The 13,364-nt window shown below is 33.0% G+C and overlaps 2 protein-coding genes across 9 annotated transcripts; both read right to left on the bottom strand.

Annotated features, from left to right (window-relative positions):
* Window positions 1-1,119: 1,119 nt before the first annotated feature.
* LOC140864268 (regulator of G-protein signaling 1-like) lies at window positions 1,120-13,093 on the bottom strand. 8 transcript variants are annotated; one of them, XM_073268338.1, is made up of 14 exons: window positions 12,722-13,093; window positions 12,429-12,635; window positions 12,269-12,351; window positions 12,124-12,176; window positions 11,998-12,048; window positions 11,855-11,889; window positions 11,209-11,287; window positions 10,939-11,122; window positions 10,056-10,161; window positions 9,187-9,253; window positions 8,814-8,928; window positions 8,583-8,639; window positions 6,958-7,182; window positions 6,385-6,593 (listed from the first exon to the last, which is right to left on the bottom strand). In XM_073268338.1, the coding sequence occupies exons 2-7, from the start codon at window positions 12,569-12,571 to the stop codon at window positions 11,221-11,223; spliced, it is 432 nt and encodes a 143-aa protein (XP_073124439.1). In that variant the 5' UTR covers window positions 12,572-12,635; window positions 12,722-13,093; the 3' UTR covers window positions 6,385-6,593; window positions 6,958-7,182; window positions 8,583-8,639; window positions 8,814-8,928; window positions 9,187-9,253; window positions 10,056-10,161; window positions 10,939-11,122; window positions 11,209-11,220. The 8 variants fall into 8 exon arrangements, with proteins under 8 accessions (XP_073124442.1, XP_073124439.1, XP_073124437.1 ...); XM_073268341.1 differs by lacking the exons at window positions 11,855-11,889; window positions 12,722-13,093 and adding an exon at window positions 1,120-1,184 and having other exon boundaries at window positions 6,480-6,593; window positions 7,295-8,639; window positions 12,124-12,174; window positions 12,268-12,351; window positions 12,429-12,479; XM_073268336.1 differs by having other exon boundaries at window positions 6,958-8,639.
* Window positions 2,259-4,568, bottom strand: LOC140867436 (uncharacterized). Its single transcript, XM_073272509.1, has 4 exons — window positions 3,909-4,568; window positions 3,632-3,815; window positions 2,715-3,546; window positions 2,259-2,604 (listed from the first exon to the last, which is right to left on the bottom strand). Exons 1-4 carry the CDS (start codon window positions 4,566-4,568, stop codon window positions 2,259-2,261), a joined length of 2,022 nt encoding a protein of 673 aa, XP_073128610.1.
* Window positions 13,094-13,364: the final 271 nt, after the last annotated feature.

Below are 13,364 nucleotides of genomic sequence, written 5' to 3'. Positions count from 1 at the left end.
TTATATCAAACATAATTCTATTGTTACATATCGACACACAGGTTTGAATTTCAATTCTAGGTCACGTAATATTTCATTTCAATATTTTTATTTCATTTTATATCATACATTTTATTTATTTTTTGTTCTTAGGTTGACAATTCAACTCATCATGGGTTTTGCAAATTTGTATTCTACAAAGATAAAGATAATTAGTCTAGGATGAAAAATCATTGTCAATAGGAGCATATACGACATTGATGATGTATTTCAGGATTTATAGTAGCAAAAGATGCATACGTAAGTTTTCTCATTAAATGTTAAATTTTCTAATGTGATTGAAAAATGGTGATTCAACATTATTGATTTTCGACAGGGCAAACCGGATTGCTTTGATTGAAGGATGGAACTTTACCGCGGTACATTAACAAATTATTACTATGATCTTTTTTTATACAAATCATTTCATTATCTACTTCTATTTTATATTTAAAAAAATTTCGATGTCGTAGATGACTAATCAACTATCAAGCCTTGGAAAAACAAATGTCACAAACGTTGGAAGTTGTACACAATTTTATTTCATTTGTTTATTGTGGATAGGAGAGGCTTTGGAAAGAAATTTTGTGTTGCGTGGAATTGTGAAGCAGACTCTGTAAAACTCTTATTGGTGATGGTGAATTGATCTACCTGGATCAAGTGGATGTAGGATCGCATTGATCCGAACCACTATACGTCTTTGTGTCGTTTTTATATTTGCACATCACTTGCTCAAATAAACACGACTAAATCAAAAACTTAGCACTTTCACACACTAATTCTTGCACTACATATAAAATATTCACAACTCAACCAAGTACTTTTACAAAAATATTTCATTTACAAATATATATTTTCCAATATGCATATATTTCGTTATACACATGCAACGCATGTGCCTCGGTTACTAGTCTTAATAAATTATTAATGATAATATGATTATCATTAGTTAATATAATTATGGCATATATATATATGATATTAACGTGAATGGAGTCAGATTTTCACAATTGAAAATCGAGAATAGCAATTCCGAATTCAATTCTCGGTTGAAAAATTAAGATTTTTGATGCGTTCAAAAATTTTCGCATCAAATAAATTACCTTGAACCGGTAATCACGAATCAATTTCTTTAATAGACCGAACCGGATGCTCCCATAATATTTCTGTGTATCAAAGAAAATATGTGAGATGGCTCGCCCGAAGGCGAAGCCACTCCGATACTCAAGTCAGTATTGGATTCAATAAAAAAGATGCAAGAGATAGAAAATATAAAAAAGAGGTGTAAAAGACATAGGTGCGATGTGTAAGAAAAATATGAGAGACGTTATGGAAAATATACAACCTCATTAATAAGGGTTAGAGATCTCTTATTTATACGAAGAAAGTCACAGTCCACATAGAATTGTAATGTATAATATAACTAGATTTATGCATATCCATGAAATATTATGATATATCTCTAAAATATAAATAAAGATATGATAGGATTTTTATCATATCATCAATACTTCCTCCCGGAGAGAAGTGACGACGAGTGAAACGAGGAGGAACTTTTAAGTGGTTGAATTTATATTTTAGAGCATAAAGACAACATTCTGGTTTTTTGCAATTTTCTTTGAGGATTAGTGATGGAGTGAACTTATATGGTACCGAGATGGTCGGGCTTTTGAGATAACCACAAGTGGCATGGGTTTACATAGTGCCGAACTAGTCGGGCTTTTGAGATAACCACGAGTGGCGTGGGTTTACACATTGCCGAGCTGGTCGGGCTTTTGATGAAGGCCACGAGTGGCGTGGGCTTACACGTTGCCGAACTAGTCGGGCTTTTGAGATAACCACGAGTGGCTTGGGTTTACATCGTGCCGAGCTGGTCGGGCTTTTGATGGAGGCCACGAGTGGCGTGGGCTTACACGTTGCCGAACTGGTCGGTCTTTTGAGATAACCACGAGTGGCGCGGGTTTATATCGTGCCGAACTGGTCGGGCTTTTGATGGAGGCCACGAGTGGCTTGGGCTTACACGTTGCCGAACTGATAGGGCTTTGAGTACCACCAGAGCGGGTTTGGGTTTAGCACCCCCGGAGAGGATTTTGGTTTCACACCCCCGGAGAGGATTTTGGTTTCACACCACCGGAGTGGATTTATGATGTCGGTCCTGCCCGGACTTATAAAGTGTTGAGCCATGGATTGGTCGTCACAAGGTGTTAAGCTAAGATGCTTGATGGTAAAAGTGACACGGGCTAAGTCAAATAAAATTCATGTAGCCAAATATAAATTACCCCATTGACAGTCATGAGTTCTTCAAAAGATGTAGGCCCTCGGACATGATTTAAAAGGATTCGCAAATAGAACCTTTCACCTTCAGATGGGGACACGACATATATCCTCCCAACAACTTTGTTTCTACCCATTCGTCGAACCCATTTTCTCTGAGATTGTATCCATCTGTAAAATTCTGTAAATTCTCTATACAAATACTTTCCAGTCAATTCAAGATCTTTGTTCATTGTGAAAAATTCTGTCAGCATGGTTTTAGAGTTATCATCATCTCCAATTACATCACTTACATGTTGATCTGATCTGAACCTAATCGATTGTTGATTTGGTAAGTGTACTTTTAATCTAAAAACCGAAGGGTACATTCGACTGAATTCAAATGAGAAGATTCTCCATAATGCTCGGGTGCACAAATCCACCTTCCATCCACATACTGTTGTATTTCATCACAATTTTGTCCATTGCGCAATTCTAATGTCACTCTATCAGGTCCTTTGTGTATATATTTATAAATATATTTGACACATTTTACCCCACCACATACTTCAACATTTATATGACAATCAAATTTTAGTAGAAGAAATGGATTATATGGTACAACCCAACCATTGTCAACCATCATCTGACCATTGTCACTAATAAGATCATATGTGCCTTCACGTCTTCGATATATAGGATATGAATCATTTCCTCGAGTAGTGAATGATGCAAATGATTTGGGGAATTTCTTCTTGCAAATACCATCTCGCATACATGGACTTTGAGGGTTAAGTAATCCACATGGTCCATGTATCATATGACGAATAACTGCATCATACAGATTCGGTTCATTTATTTTTGTTGGAATTTCAGCAGAAATAACTGAATCAAAATCATCTGGATTATGCAGCTTGTCAACATGTTCAAATATAAGCAACATATGAACATGAGGCAGTCCCCTCTTTTGATATTCGATGACGTATGAGTAAGAAAGAACTTTTCCCAAAACCCCTCTCTCCACAATATCTTTCTTGAATTCCTCAAATTTTGCTCTGAATACTCTGGTTATCAAATCCGGACGATCTTGAGGTGACTGGCCAGGTAGTAATTGCTCTTTTATTTCAATCCAATTTGGATTACACGTCATTGTAATAAATAAATCTGGCTTTCCATATGTTTGGACCAACGCCATTGCATCTTGATATCGTTGGTACATATCACGTGGGCTCCCAGGGAAAGATGATGGAAGCACTATTCTACGACCAACGTTTCCTACATTATATTATTCTCATTTAAGTAAGATATGTAAATTAAAAAAAAATCTGCACGGCTAATTGCCACAATCAAGATGTCAAACCTGCATTATTTTCACCGCCATCTAAACAATCTTGTAGACCTTGGTAAAGTTCTGATCGAATATTATTCTGGTTTGTACGAATCCATCTCAGCCTTTGTGTTTCGATCTTTACATAATTATCAACCACATATTGTTGTAGCAGACGACCTCCCCGAAGTAATATTGCTGAACAATTTGTTCGTATCTAATACAAAAGGTAGATCACAATTATAGATTATTAATATATTGAATCAAGATATCAAGATATGAAATAATTAATTTTTTTGTTAGGACTAACCTGTAAACGGTAGGAATAAAAGTCTAAACATGTTAGTTTTGTTCCGTGAATATTGCGACTATTTATGTCCCAACCATATGTTCCATGTGGTAGAAGTAGAGGATACTGTAAAGGATCATAATAGCCAACAATATCTTGAATGTTCATAAGGCGTCCATTAATACCTTCGACTATGATATCTCTACCACATAAGTTTTCTGGATATTCATTGTCTACAATAACTGCTGCAACTTGAGATGCGGTTGGTTGGCAATATTGACGTTGATTTGATTTCTGCTGCTTAATTACCAGTTTGCAGTTAGGTATATCCTGACGCTGACCAATTTGTCGGAAGACTTGCACAAAGGGGTTATATTGATCAAGTATCATTTGTATCTTTATCAACAATTCTCTTCGCAATTGTTGATTTTCTAGAAGTCTGTTATCTATCTCATTATCAGTATCTACAATATACATTTGCATGTATCTAGGCCGATCATTTTCAGGTGGCAGTAGACTTCCAATCGAGTGATATATTGTACCTTGGGCACGAAATGTATAAATCCCATTTGAACCTGTTGTGAGTGATTCATCTAAGTTAACTCCAATAGAAGTGAAAGAGAAAACATGATTGTATGCCCTTATGTACTGCCTAAAGTGTCTGCCTTCTTCATTTTCCATAACAAATAGTTCTTGTAGCTCAATTGGTGATGTTATTGGATCCAATTGTGTGCGTCCATTTCTGCAACACAACTGAGATGATTCCCCGTGAAACAACAAAGCTTGACAGTGTGGGCAAGTTTTTGGATCAGACAACACGTGTCGATTGTGTCCTTGTAAATTACTGAAATTTCTAGCTAGATTATGAAATCGTCTTGGACGTGAGCGTCGAATGTTGCTATTATTAGTCCCACTACCAATAAGATCAATTCCTGTAGTTGTGTAAATTATATTAATTTAGAAAGTAAAAATAAATAAATAAGTAAAATATAATAGATTTTGTCTGATTTAGGCCGTATGCAATGATGCTCTAATGAGAATGTTATTTAGTGTACCAAACTATCGTCCCACTATTTGTTGCACCAAATTTGGCGCAAGAAAAACCACTGTGGCAAATTTGGTGGTAACATTTGTTTTTTTGGTATTTTTTTAATTCTATTCTTTATTTTTAAGTATTATAAATAAAGATATTGTACTATGATATTTACTTTATTATCTTGGTAAATAAATATTCAATCATAAAAAAGTTATTATAATTTTCCAATTAAATTTATAAAATATGTTAACTATTTATTTGTTTAATATTTAATTTTTTATATAAATTAAAAATAAATAATTAATGGTTTGATTTAAACATTTAAATAAAGAAAAAAAGATACAAATTTTTTAAGTTTTATTTGTAATCCTCGTGTATTAATTTTCATTATACATAATTTAATAAATATATAATGTATTTTTAAATTTAAATATTATATTTAAATTTTTTAAACATTTAATATTGATTATATAATATAAATATTATTCCTAAAATATAATATGTGGTTGGAGATAACTTTAAAAATATGTGGTTGGAGATAATGTTTGTGGTGTAATATTTGAAGTAGATAGGTTCGAGATATATGGATATTGAATTTGATACATAAATTAAATCATTTTAGTGCAAAACTTGCACTAAAATAAAATTTATGGTTGGAGATAACCTTATGTATCAAAATTTTGACATTTTTGTTCGTGCATTTCGTAAATGAAAAAAAAAACATAATAGATGTTTAAGTTTGTGAAGTATGATGTATGTTGACTTAATTGGTGAATATATCTATGCATGATTACGACTTAGACGGAATATATTTTTAACATTTTCAGCAAAGAAACTAAATCGTAGTAAGTATATGCATTCAATGGAAATATGATGTTTCACAGTAGGATGTGAATTCATTAATATTGTTGCCGTTGTCATTTGTGTTTATTAGTAACTTCATTAAGCTCATAATAAAATCATATTAAAATATTATTTTAAATAAATTAGAGGGAACTTAATAAAATTCAATATTTTTTTATTTTCTAAAAAATAAGTCAATATAAAAAAGTTAATATTTGTTGCATGGAGACTAAAATGGTGTATAACTGTAATGGAATTTTGGAAGAAAGATTTTAAAATATCTAAAATTGAAATAAATTTATTTAATTTTATTTTATCCACAAAATTCTTCCAGAGGCATATTCAGAAAGCAAAATAAAAATAAAATTATACAAAAATAAATATCAGATCTAAACCCAAGTTATTAGGCCCTTCATGTCTTCCCGATCACCAGTTTTAAATTTTTATGTTGTATTTAATTGTGTTTGTTCAAAAATTCTGGATATAGAAGGGATTTCCCTTGAAAATTAATGATATATTATTGTATTGTTATTATTTTCACTCGGGGTGTGCTTGACCCATGACAGATGACAAACACACGGAAATTTGATATTAATTTTTGACGTAGGCATATGAATATATTTCAAAATTCTATAGTTAAATATGATTTATATATTATTTTTTATGCAATATATATGTTTAATTTTAACATACAGAGATGAAGTTAAAATAACCTTCTTCCACATGTGTAGATTGAATATTGATTGCACTTGTGCCACCGCTTTCGAAAGTAGAATCATGTGTATTGTAAATAATTGGACGTAGTGTAGAAGTTCCTCGCACACCACCTGTGAGATTAGTTTCAGACACTCGTAAGTACTGAAATGTTATTCAAATTATTTTCATATTATATGAAATGATAGAAAAAAAATAGTAATAATAAAAAATAGTAAACCAACTTGATATCACGTAATAAATTATTGATGTCTTTCGTAACATGTGATTAATAATTTAAATTTGAAGAATCGATGAAGTCAATGTTAAGAATTGACAAACAATTAATATCCCTAACATTTCACGCACTCAAATACAAAGGGAAATATTAGAATGAAGCATATTGATTAAAAAGAAAACTTATTGATATGTAATCTGAAAACCAATAATTTTTAAAAATTAAATTTTTTGCAGAGATGGAGTTCACATGTAGTTTACCTCTTTCCTCTTCTACAGCTTGAACGTTACTTGTGCTCGTATTTCCAATCTCAGAAGTAGTATTGATCGTGTTTTCATTGGTTGCATTTCTTAATTGATTCCGACGCCTTTGATATATTGACCGTCGGCGCGCAAGATATGCCTCATGATCTTCATTTGTTGAAATATTTCTTTGGCGCCTCCGCCTAGTGTTTGCAATATCCCAAGCGGAGGATACCGGCTCCCCTATTCATGATAAAATTGAAAGAAAAATATACGTGAGCATCTATCATTTTAAGCACAATAAATAAAAATATCAAAAATTGAGGAAATAATTTTATTTAAAATACGACATTACCTTGAGATGAATACTCCATAAATGAGGAAGATGACCGGTCAAATGAATTGATTTAAATGAAACAAAAGATAAATATCATTGGACAGTACAGATTTTCATATGAAAAAGGGAAGAGATATTTTAGTGAGTGATAAGGGAAAAGCATTGAGTGGTACAGATAACGTAAACAATAAATCTATTTGTAATACATGAAATCAACAGACGTTGCACTTTTTTTGGGATATAAAGAAATTTAAATTTATTTGAAAAAAAAAAAGATAAGCACTAACATGTAACGGTTGAAGGAAAGAGACATGCTTATCAATCTGTATTTTGTATTTTAAAATATATGTGATCAGATTATGAAAAATATATTAGCATAATAATTTTAAAAATTATAATTCATAATAAGAAAACTTTAAAGTAAATTATCTGCAGTGAAAGACAATTATTTTTAATATTTTAAGTAGCAAAAGTTGAAAGGCGATTATCTACACGAATGGGAAAATATAGAAACATCACATCATAAAATTTCAATGTTTGAAGATGTGATGATTTAGAATAGCCTTATGTTAATCTGTCCAACATAAGAAAATTTCAATGTCATAACAAATAATTTAGAAGAGAATATAAATCATTTAAAAGAGATGATCACCCACAACTCAAATATTTTTTTCCGGTTGACATAAAATTAGTTAATAAACCATCAAAATCCACTTAGATAGCATTTCACACCAAATTAAAGATATTAGAAGACACTGGGAGCAATTGACCATTTCTACAAACACATAGTATGCATTTCCGAAACCCCTTTTTTTTTTGTTCAATCTTCCGTAAAATTAAAATTCTATGTGAACAGTGAAAGTAAGCCTCAGCTGCTTGAGAAAAAAACAAAAACAAAACCAGGCACCCGAAAGAAAAGTTTACAAAAGGAGAAGTTATCTTACAAAAATTGTGGCAACTTCGAAGGAAGAATCGATTCGTCCTACGAAATTTGATTCGTAGTCACTGCCGAAGCATGCATAAGGTAAAATTACATAATGAAATTATTGCTTTATTATATGGTAAGATAAATAATGCCAGGTAAATGTATGATCATTCCATCCAATCTAAGCAAATTTCGGTGAAACAGATAAATCTACAAATAATATAATTCATTTACGAAATAGTAAGAACTAAACAAAGAAATGAACAAACTTATAACCTCATTTGCTAAAAAAAGAAGATATTGAAATACTTTGAGAGCCAAAATACAGTGAATATGCTGCAGGGATCAAATCTAAATAACCATGGGAGAAAAGTATAAAACCTCATTCACTCATTCATTTCTGCAAACACATAGCAAGCACTTCCCACTCGGACATTTCTGCAAACACATAGCAAGCATTTCACATACTTGTATAATTTGTTCAATTTTTCGCATAATTTAAAATTCAATTCGAAGAGTGAAGAAGAACCTCAACTGCCACAAAATTTAAAAATTTAAAATAAAACACCCCCGGGCAAACCAAAGAAAGGTGCACAAAAGATAAAGTTGTACCAGTAAATAATTGTGGGATCTTGGGAGGAAGAATAAATTCCTCCTGCGAAGCTTGAGTCCTAATGACTTCCGAGGGGTACTCAAACACTCCTCTGCGATCAATCGGGAACGATTGCTGAACGTTTTGTAATAAAGATAAAATGGAAAAATCGAGAATGAGGAGTCGAGGGAAAAATGGTGGAGAAATTACAGAACGTGCGTCTCGGGGTGGGAAGTTAGATTGAGAATGGGTATTAGATTATTACCATGTTATCCTTCGCATGTTTTCTTTTTGGTGAATAAAAATGAGGGCATTTTAGTATACACACATAAATTACCAAATTAGTTTTTCTATGGGGTGGAGTCTTTATAAAATGGTAAGATAATCTACTACCTCCTTGGTCACTATAGTTTTCCATGCATCGTCTCGATTTCTTCTCCATCAGTGAGTCAATGTAGATCTGCATCAGTAAAATTAAATCCTTATAGAAAAAAAAAACCAAAATATGTAAAATTGACTTGTTCTAGTTAGTAATCAATGTCCTCGTATTTTACCATCTAACACAAATACCCTGATGCACTTGATAGATCAATAATTTCAAGAGCTCCAAGAACTCCAACTTTAGCAAGTTTAATGTTTATTACATCCGCAAGATTTTCTTTCGCTATTTTTTCTACATCATCTAAACTACGGCAACTTTCATATATCGGCATCAACAGATACCCTGTATTTTTTTCTTTCTATTTCACTAACATAACCAATACCTTCCTAGTTGTCTCTGTGAATTGGTTGTTCAAAAAGAATGGGTCACCTCCATTTATGCAAGTGGTGTTGGAGTTAATTGCATCGTGGTGTTCTATCATTGTGAAGGTGATGGATATATATCGATGTATATATATTGCATCTTCCAAACTTACTGAGAACAGGTAAAATTCACCTGTGTGTGTGTGTGTGTACGAATGGTATCTAATATTAATATTTATATTTACTCAAAAATGAAAATTATGTGGTCGTCATTATTATTTTATACATTGTATTAAAGATAAAAATAAAATCCTACAGAGATTTTTGTCTCAAAGTAAAGTAGAATTATAAAAGAAGAGGCGAAAGTGGAGAAGATTTTGCTGTTTAAACCAAAGCCAAACTATAAACTCTCAAATGTTCAACTGGGTTATTTTTTTACTGTCCTCAAGAAAAGGAAAAAAAAGAAAAAAATTCCAATAAATTTCAGAAATAAAGCACAGCAGTACTGAATCACAAACCTGTGAAAGTAATAGCTGGCTAGATATTTGCATGTCTAGAGAGTGCTTCCATGCAATTCTCTTTGCTCATGTTAAACGTCATGCACTTCTCTATCAAGTGTTGTACCTGTTCAATTATATATACATATATATCCACAATTTAAACCATTATAATCTACAATAAACATATGGTTAGTACTAGGAAAATTCAGTATTATTTAATTTGTTCGCCATAAATATGAAATTATTTACACCTCAAGAATCCATCGATTAGAGTTTTTAATCCGTATCTCAATCGATCTCTTTCGAATATGCAAATATATATTCCATCACATATGCAAAGAAGTAAGAAAAGAAAGCTGGTAATGATATGTACATCATGAGTTTACCGTGTGTATGTATTGAGCAGAAGAGTATGATGCAATGTGAATATATGAATGGATGGGTGTTCTTGAAAACTATTGTGAAAGAAATCAGAGGGTGGGTCGGTAGGTATATGGATAATCGGATTCAGAAAATTAAGAAATTAATTAGGTGGTACCAGAAGCTTGCATTAATGGAACCAACGATTGGTAACCGCTTCTTTTCTTTTATTTTCCCAACACTTAAAAATCAGTCAAACGATTCATTAACTAAAAAAATAAAATTCCGATTCTTCTCATCAGATCTCTTCGATATGATTCCAGATACTCGATCACATGCTCTTCGCCTAATCCACTTAGCAGATGCTGCAACCAGCTGAAAACTCTTCAAACAAATCTCCGTTCGTTCGCCGGTTAAATCGGATGCGTATTAGAGAAATGACATTCTGATCTTCAGGAGATCACGTAGAAGAAATCGAGCACTTGTGATCCATATATGGATTATAAAGCGAAAAATGAACCTAAAATGAAAGAAAACTTACGAGGTAGATTGGTGAACAGAGCTTCGTTGGTTGCGATGGAGACCGACACTTGCTAGCTGAACATGAAAGCAACTATACTGTTATGTCTGTTGTTATTTCATTTGAAAATCCACCGAAAAGTTTCCATAATGGTAGTCCAATGATGTTTGCAACTGCATCAATCAGTGCCATCTCAACTTCTGCCCTGACCTCCATCATCAGATATATATTCGTAAGCGTGATAAAGTTCTAAATTCTAATTGTACACAAAAGGAAGATCAATAAACTCACATTTCACCTAAATTACATTCCCACAACAGGGCTGATTACATTCCCACCAAGGAGGAAAAAAGGAAGACAACTCGACCACCTACATGAGATTATCAGAACAATACAATAGACAAACTTTCAGTGTTTCAACAGCATGATAAATTTGGCTACAAACTTTCAGTGTTTCAACAGCTTGAATGTATAATGAAATGGAATGTCTTACATAATAAATTTAGATAGCAAAAAATAGTGAGTAATACCAAAGGGACTTGAAATTTGTATGCACAAGAGAAATAAAATACAATCGACTAAATTGATCTTGGGATGTATCCTTATGAATCCTCTGTTTATTTTGGGCCAACTACTATCACTTTCATTAAAACAAATGAATCAAAATCTAACTCAGCGTATACTTTAGTCTAAAAGAACTCATTTCGAGTTTCGAGCCAAGTTTCGAACGAGCTCAAATTATTGAAATTGGAACACATCAGCAACATCCAAGCAATATGTTAAGACAAAATCATAGAAGTCATTTGTGAGTTGAATGAGGATTTAAATAGGCAACTAACTAATTCACAAGATGACGAAATCTCAGACTAAATGGGAAAGTGAAGCAAAAAATGGGCATATCTCTCTAAATAGGCATATGAAGCAGTTCGTTTTTTACCTGAAAGCTACAACTTCCAAAAATTCAGTATCAATCTGGCACGACAGCGAAATACATATCACATTTCACATCTAAGCACAGTATGATATAGAGGAATTGACTGATCATAGTGAAATTAGCTAATAATAAGTAATATTACGCACCCCACTTTCTTCTTTTACTTCTCTTATAGCTCCCAAATGGATCTCCTCTAACTGAAATGTTAGAAACAGAGAGCATAAAACATTATAAACAACTGAAAACATGTCATATGATGCAAATCGCAATACCTCATGTTTGACATCATTTTGGATCTTCAATATATTATCTATCATCCCAATCTGTAGGATAAATACATGTATGCAAGAAATCATTAGTACTATCTAACTACATCATATTTCTTTTATTCATATTCAATAAACTCCGCACTCAACTCAGAAACAACTTTAAATTCAATATTTCTTTTGTCGGGCTGCTGCACCTCTTCATAGAAATGGACACTTTCCCCAGCCAAACAGCTACATAGATAGAACATAACTCAGTCGTATGTCAATAGAAGAAACAATATGTACTTTAACAGAGGACTTCTAAGCACCTATCGGCAAATTCCATGAAAGACTGGTGAAATCTTTGGTTCAAAAGAAACTTATCCAAAGGTTCGTTTTGATCCACCAAGTGAGCTGGTTCTCTCTGACATAGAACACCAGATTCAGGCATGATACCCAGGACGTCGCCCATTGTCTTGCATTCCAGGTGTTCTTTTCTCCTCAAGCTCCAGATGTAAGCATGATTAAAAGAATAACTAGAGACATAACGAAGAATAATATATTAAGCCAATCGACAATAATTTCAAATTGACAAAGAAATTAATTTAGGCTGTAGACCAACCAAAAGCTATTCACCAGCGAGAATAGGGCCGAAGCTCGGGGGAGGATCCAACGGCGGAGGAGAGGCCCACCGATTGAACAATGGAAGAAGTGAATCGAGGACGATTGTGTATCTTGAGACTCAGATGCCAGCGAGAATAAGCGACGAAATTGCTTCCACCACGGGAACTACAAGGGATTTCTGGGCTCGGGACCCGCAATTCCAATGTCGCCGCCTACAACATCTTCTGAAACTCCGATGCATCATATATACATACATGCTTGAATGTGCATAAGCGGGGAGCAAGCTGGAACGAAGCAAAGAAAGGGGGGAGACAAATGGAAAAGCCCTAAATGGATTTGCAGTTGGAGATCGAGAGAAAGGGGGAGACGAAGCTGGGGTCTAAAGTTAATCGAGAAAATGAAAATCACGAATTTTAAACAGATCAACATATTACTTCGCCAAATAGAAATTAAAAATTTATTTTCACCTTTTTACTTCATCAAATTAAATTTGATGAAGTAAAAAATCACTTAAAATTTAAGTGAAGCCCGTTTTTTTTAATTGACGAAGTCTAAAGTATATTTTACTTCATTAATTTTATAACCGCAGTAAATAACTATGTATTACTTCGGTAATAGTGATTGCCGAAGTAAAAAATAGC

Source organism: Henckelia pumila, chromosome 4, assembly GCF_033568475.1.
Source record: "Henckelia pumila isolate YLH828 chromosome 4, ASM3356847v2, whole genome shotgun sequence".
NCBI classification, from domain to species: domain Eukaryota; kingdom Viridiplantae; phylum Streptophyta; class Magnoliopsida; order Lamiales; family Gesneriaceae; genus Henckelia; species Henckelia pumila.
The sequence above is the reverse complement of the archived record's forward strand: the minus strand, read 5'-3'. Positions and strand labels throughout refer to the sequence as shown.

Excerpts from the sequence above, each read along its gene's own strand:
- LOC140867436 (XM_073272509.1), bottom strand. The coding sequence starts at position 4,568 with ATGGAAAATGAAGAAGGCAGACACTTTAGGCAGTACATAAGGGCATAC. Across the intron at positions 3,816-3,908 it reads TTTATTCCTACCGTTTACAG|ATACGAACAAATTGTTCAGC; the intron begins GTTAGTCCTAAC and ends CTTTTGTATTAG. Across the intron at positions 3,547-3,631 it reads TGGCGGTGAAAATAATGCAG|GAAACGTTGGTCGTAGAATA; the intron begins GTTTGACATCTT and ends AATATAATGTAG.
- LOC140864268 (XM_073268336.1), bottom strand. The coding sequence starts at position 12,571 with ATGGGCGACGTCCTGGGTATCATGCCTGAATCTGGTGTTCTATGTCAG. Across the intron at positions 12,177-12,268 it reads TGAATTTAAAGTTGTTTCTG|AGATTGGGATGATAGATAAT; the intron begins AGTTGAGTGCGG and ends TATTTATCCTAC. Across the intron at positions 12,049-12,123 it reads AAAATGATGTCAAACATGAG|TTAGAGGAGATCCATTTGGG; the intron begins GTATTGCGATTT and ends CTAACATTTCAG.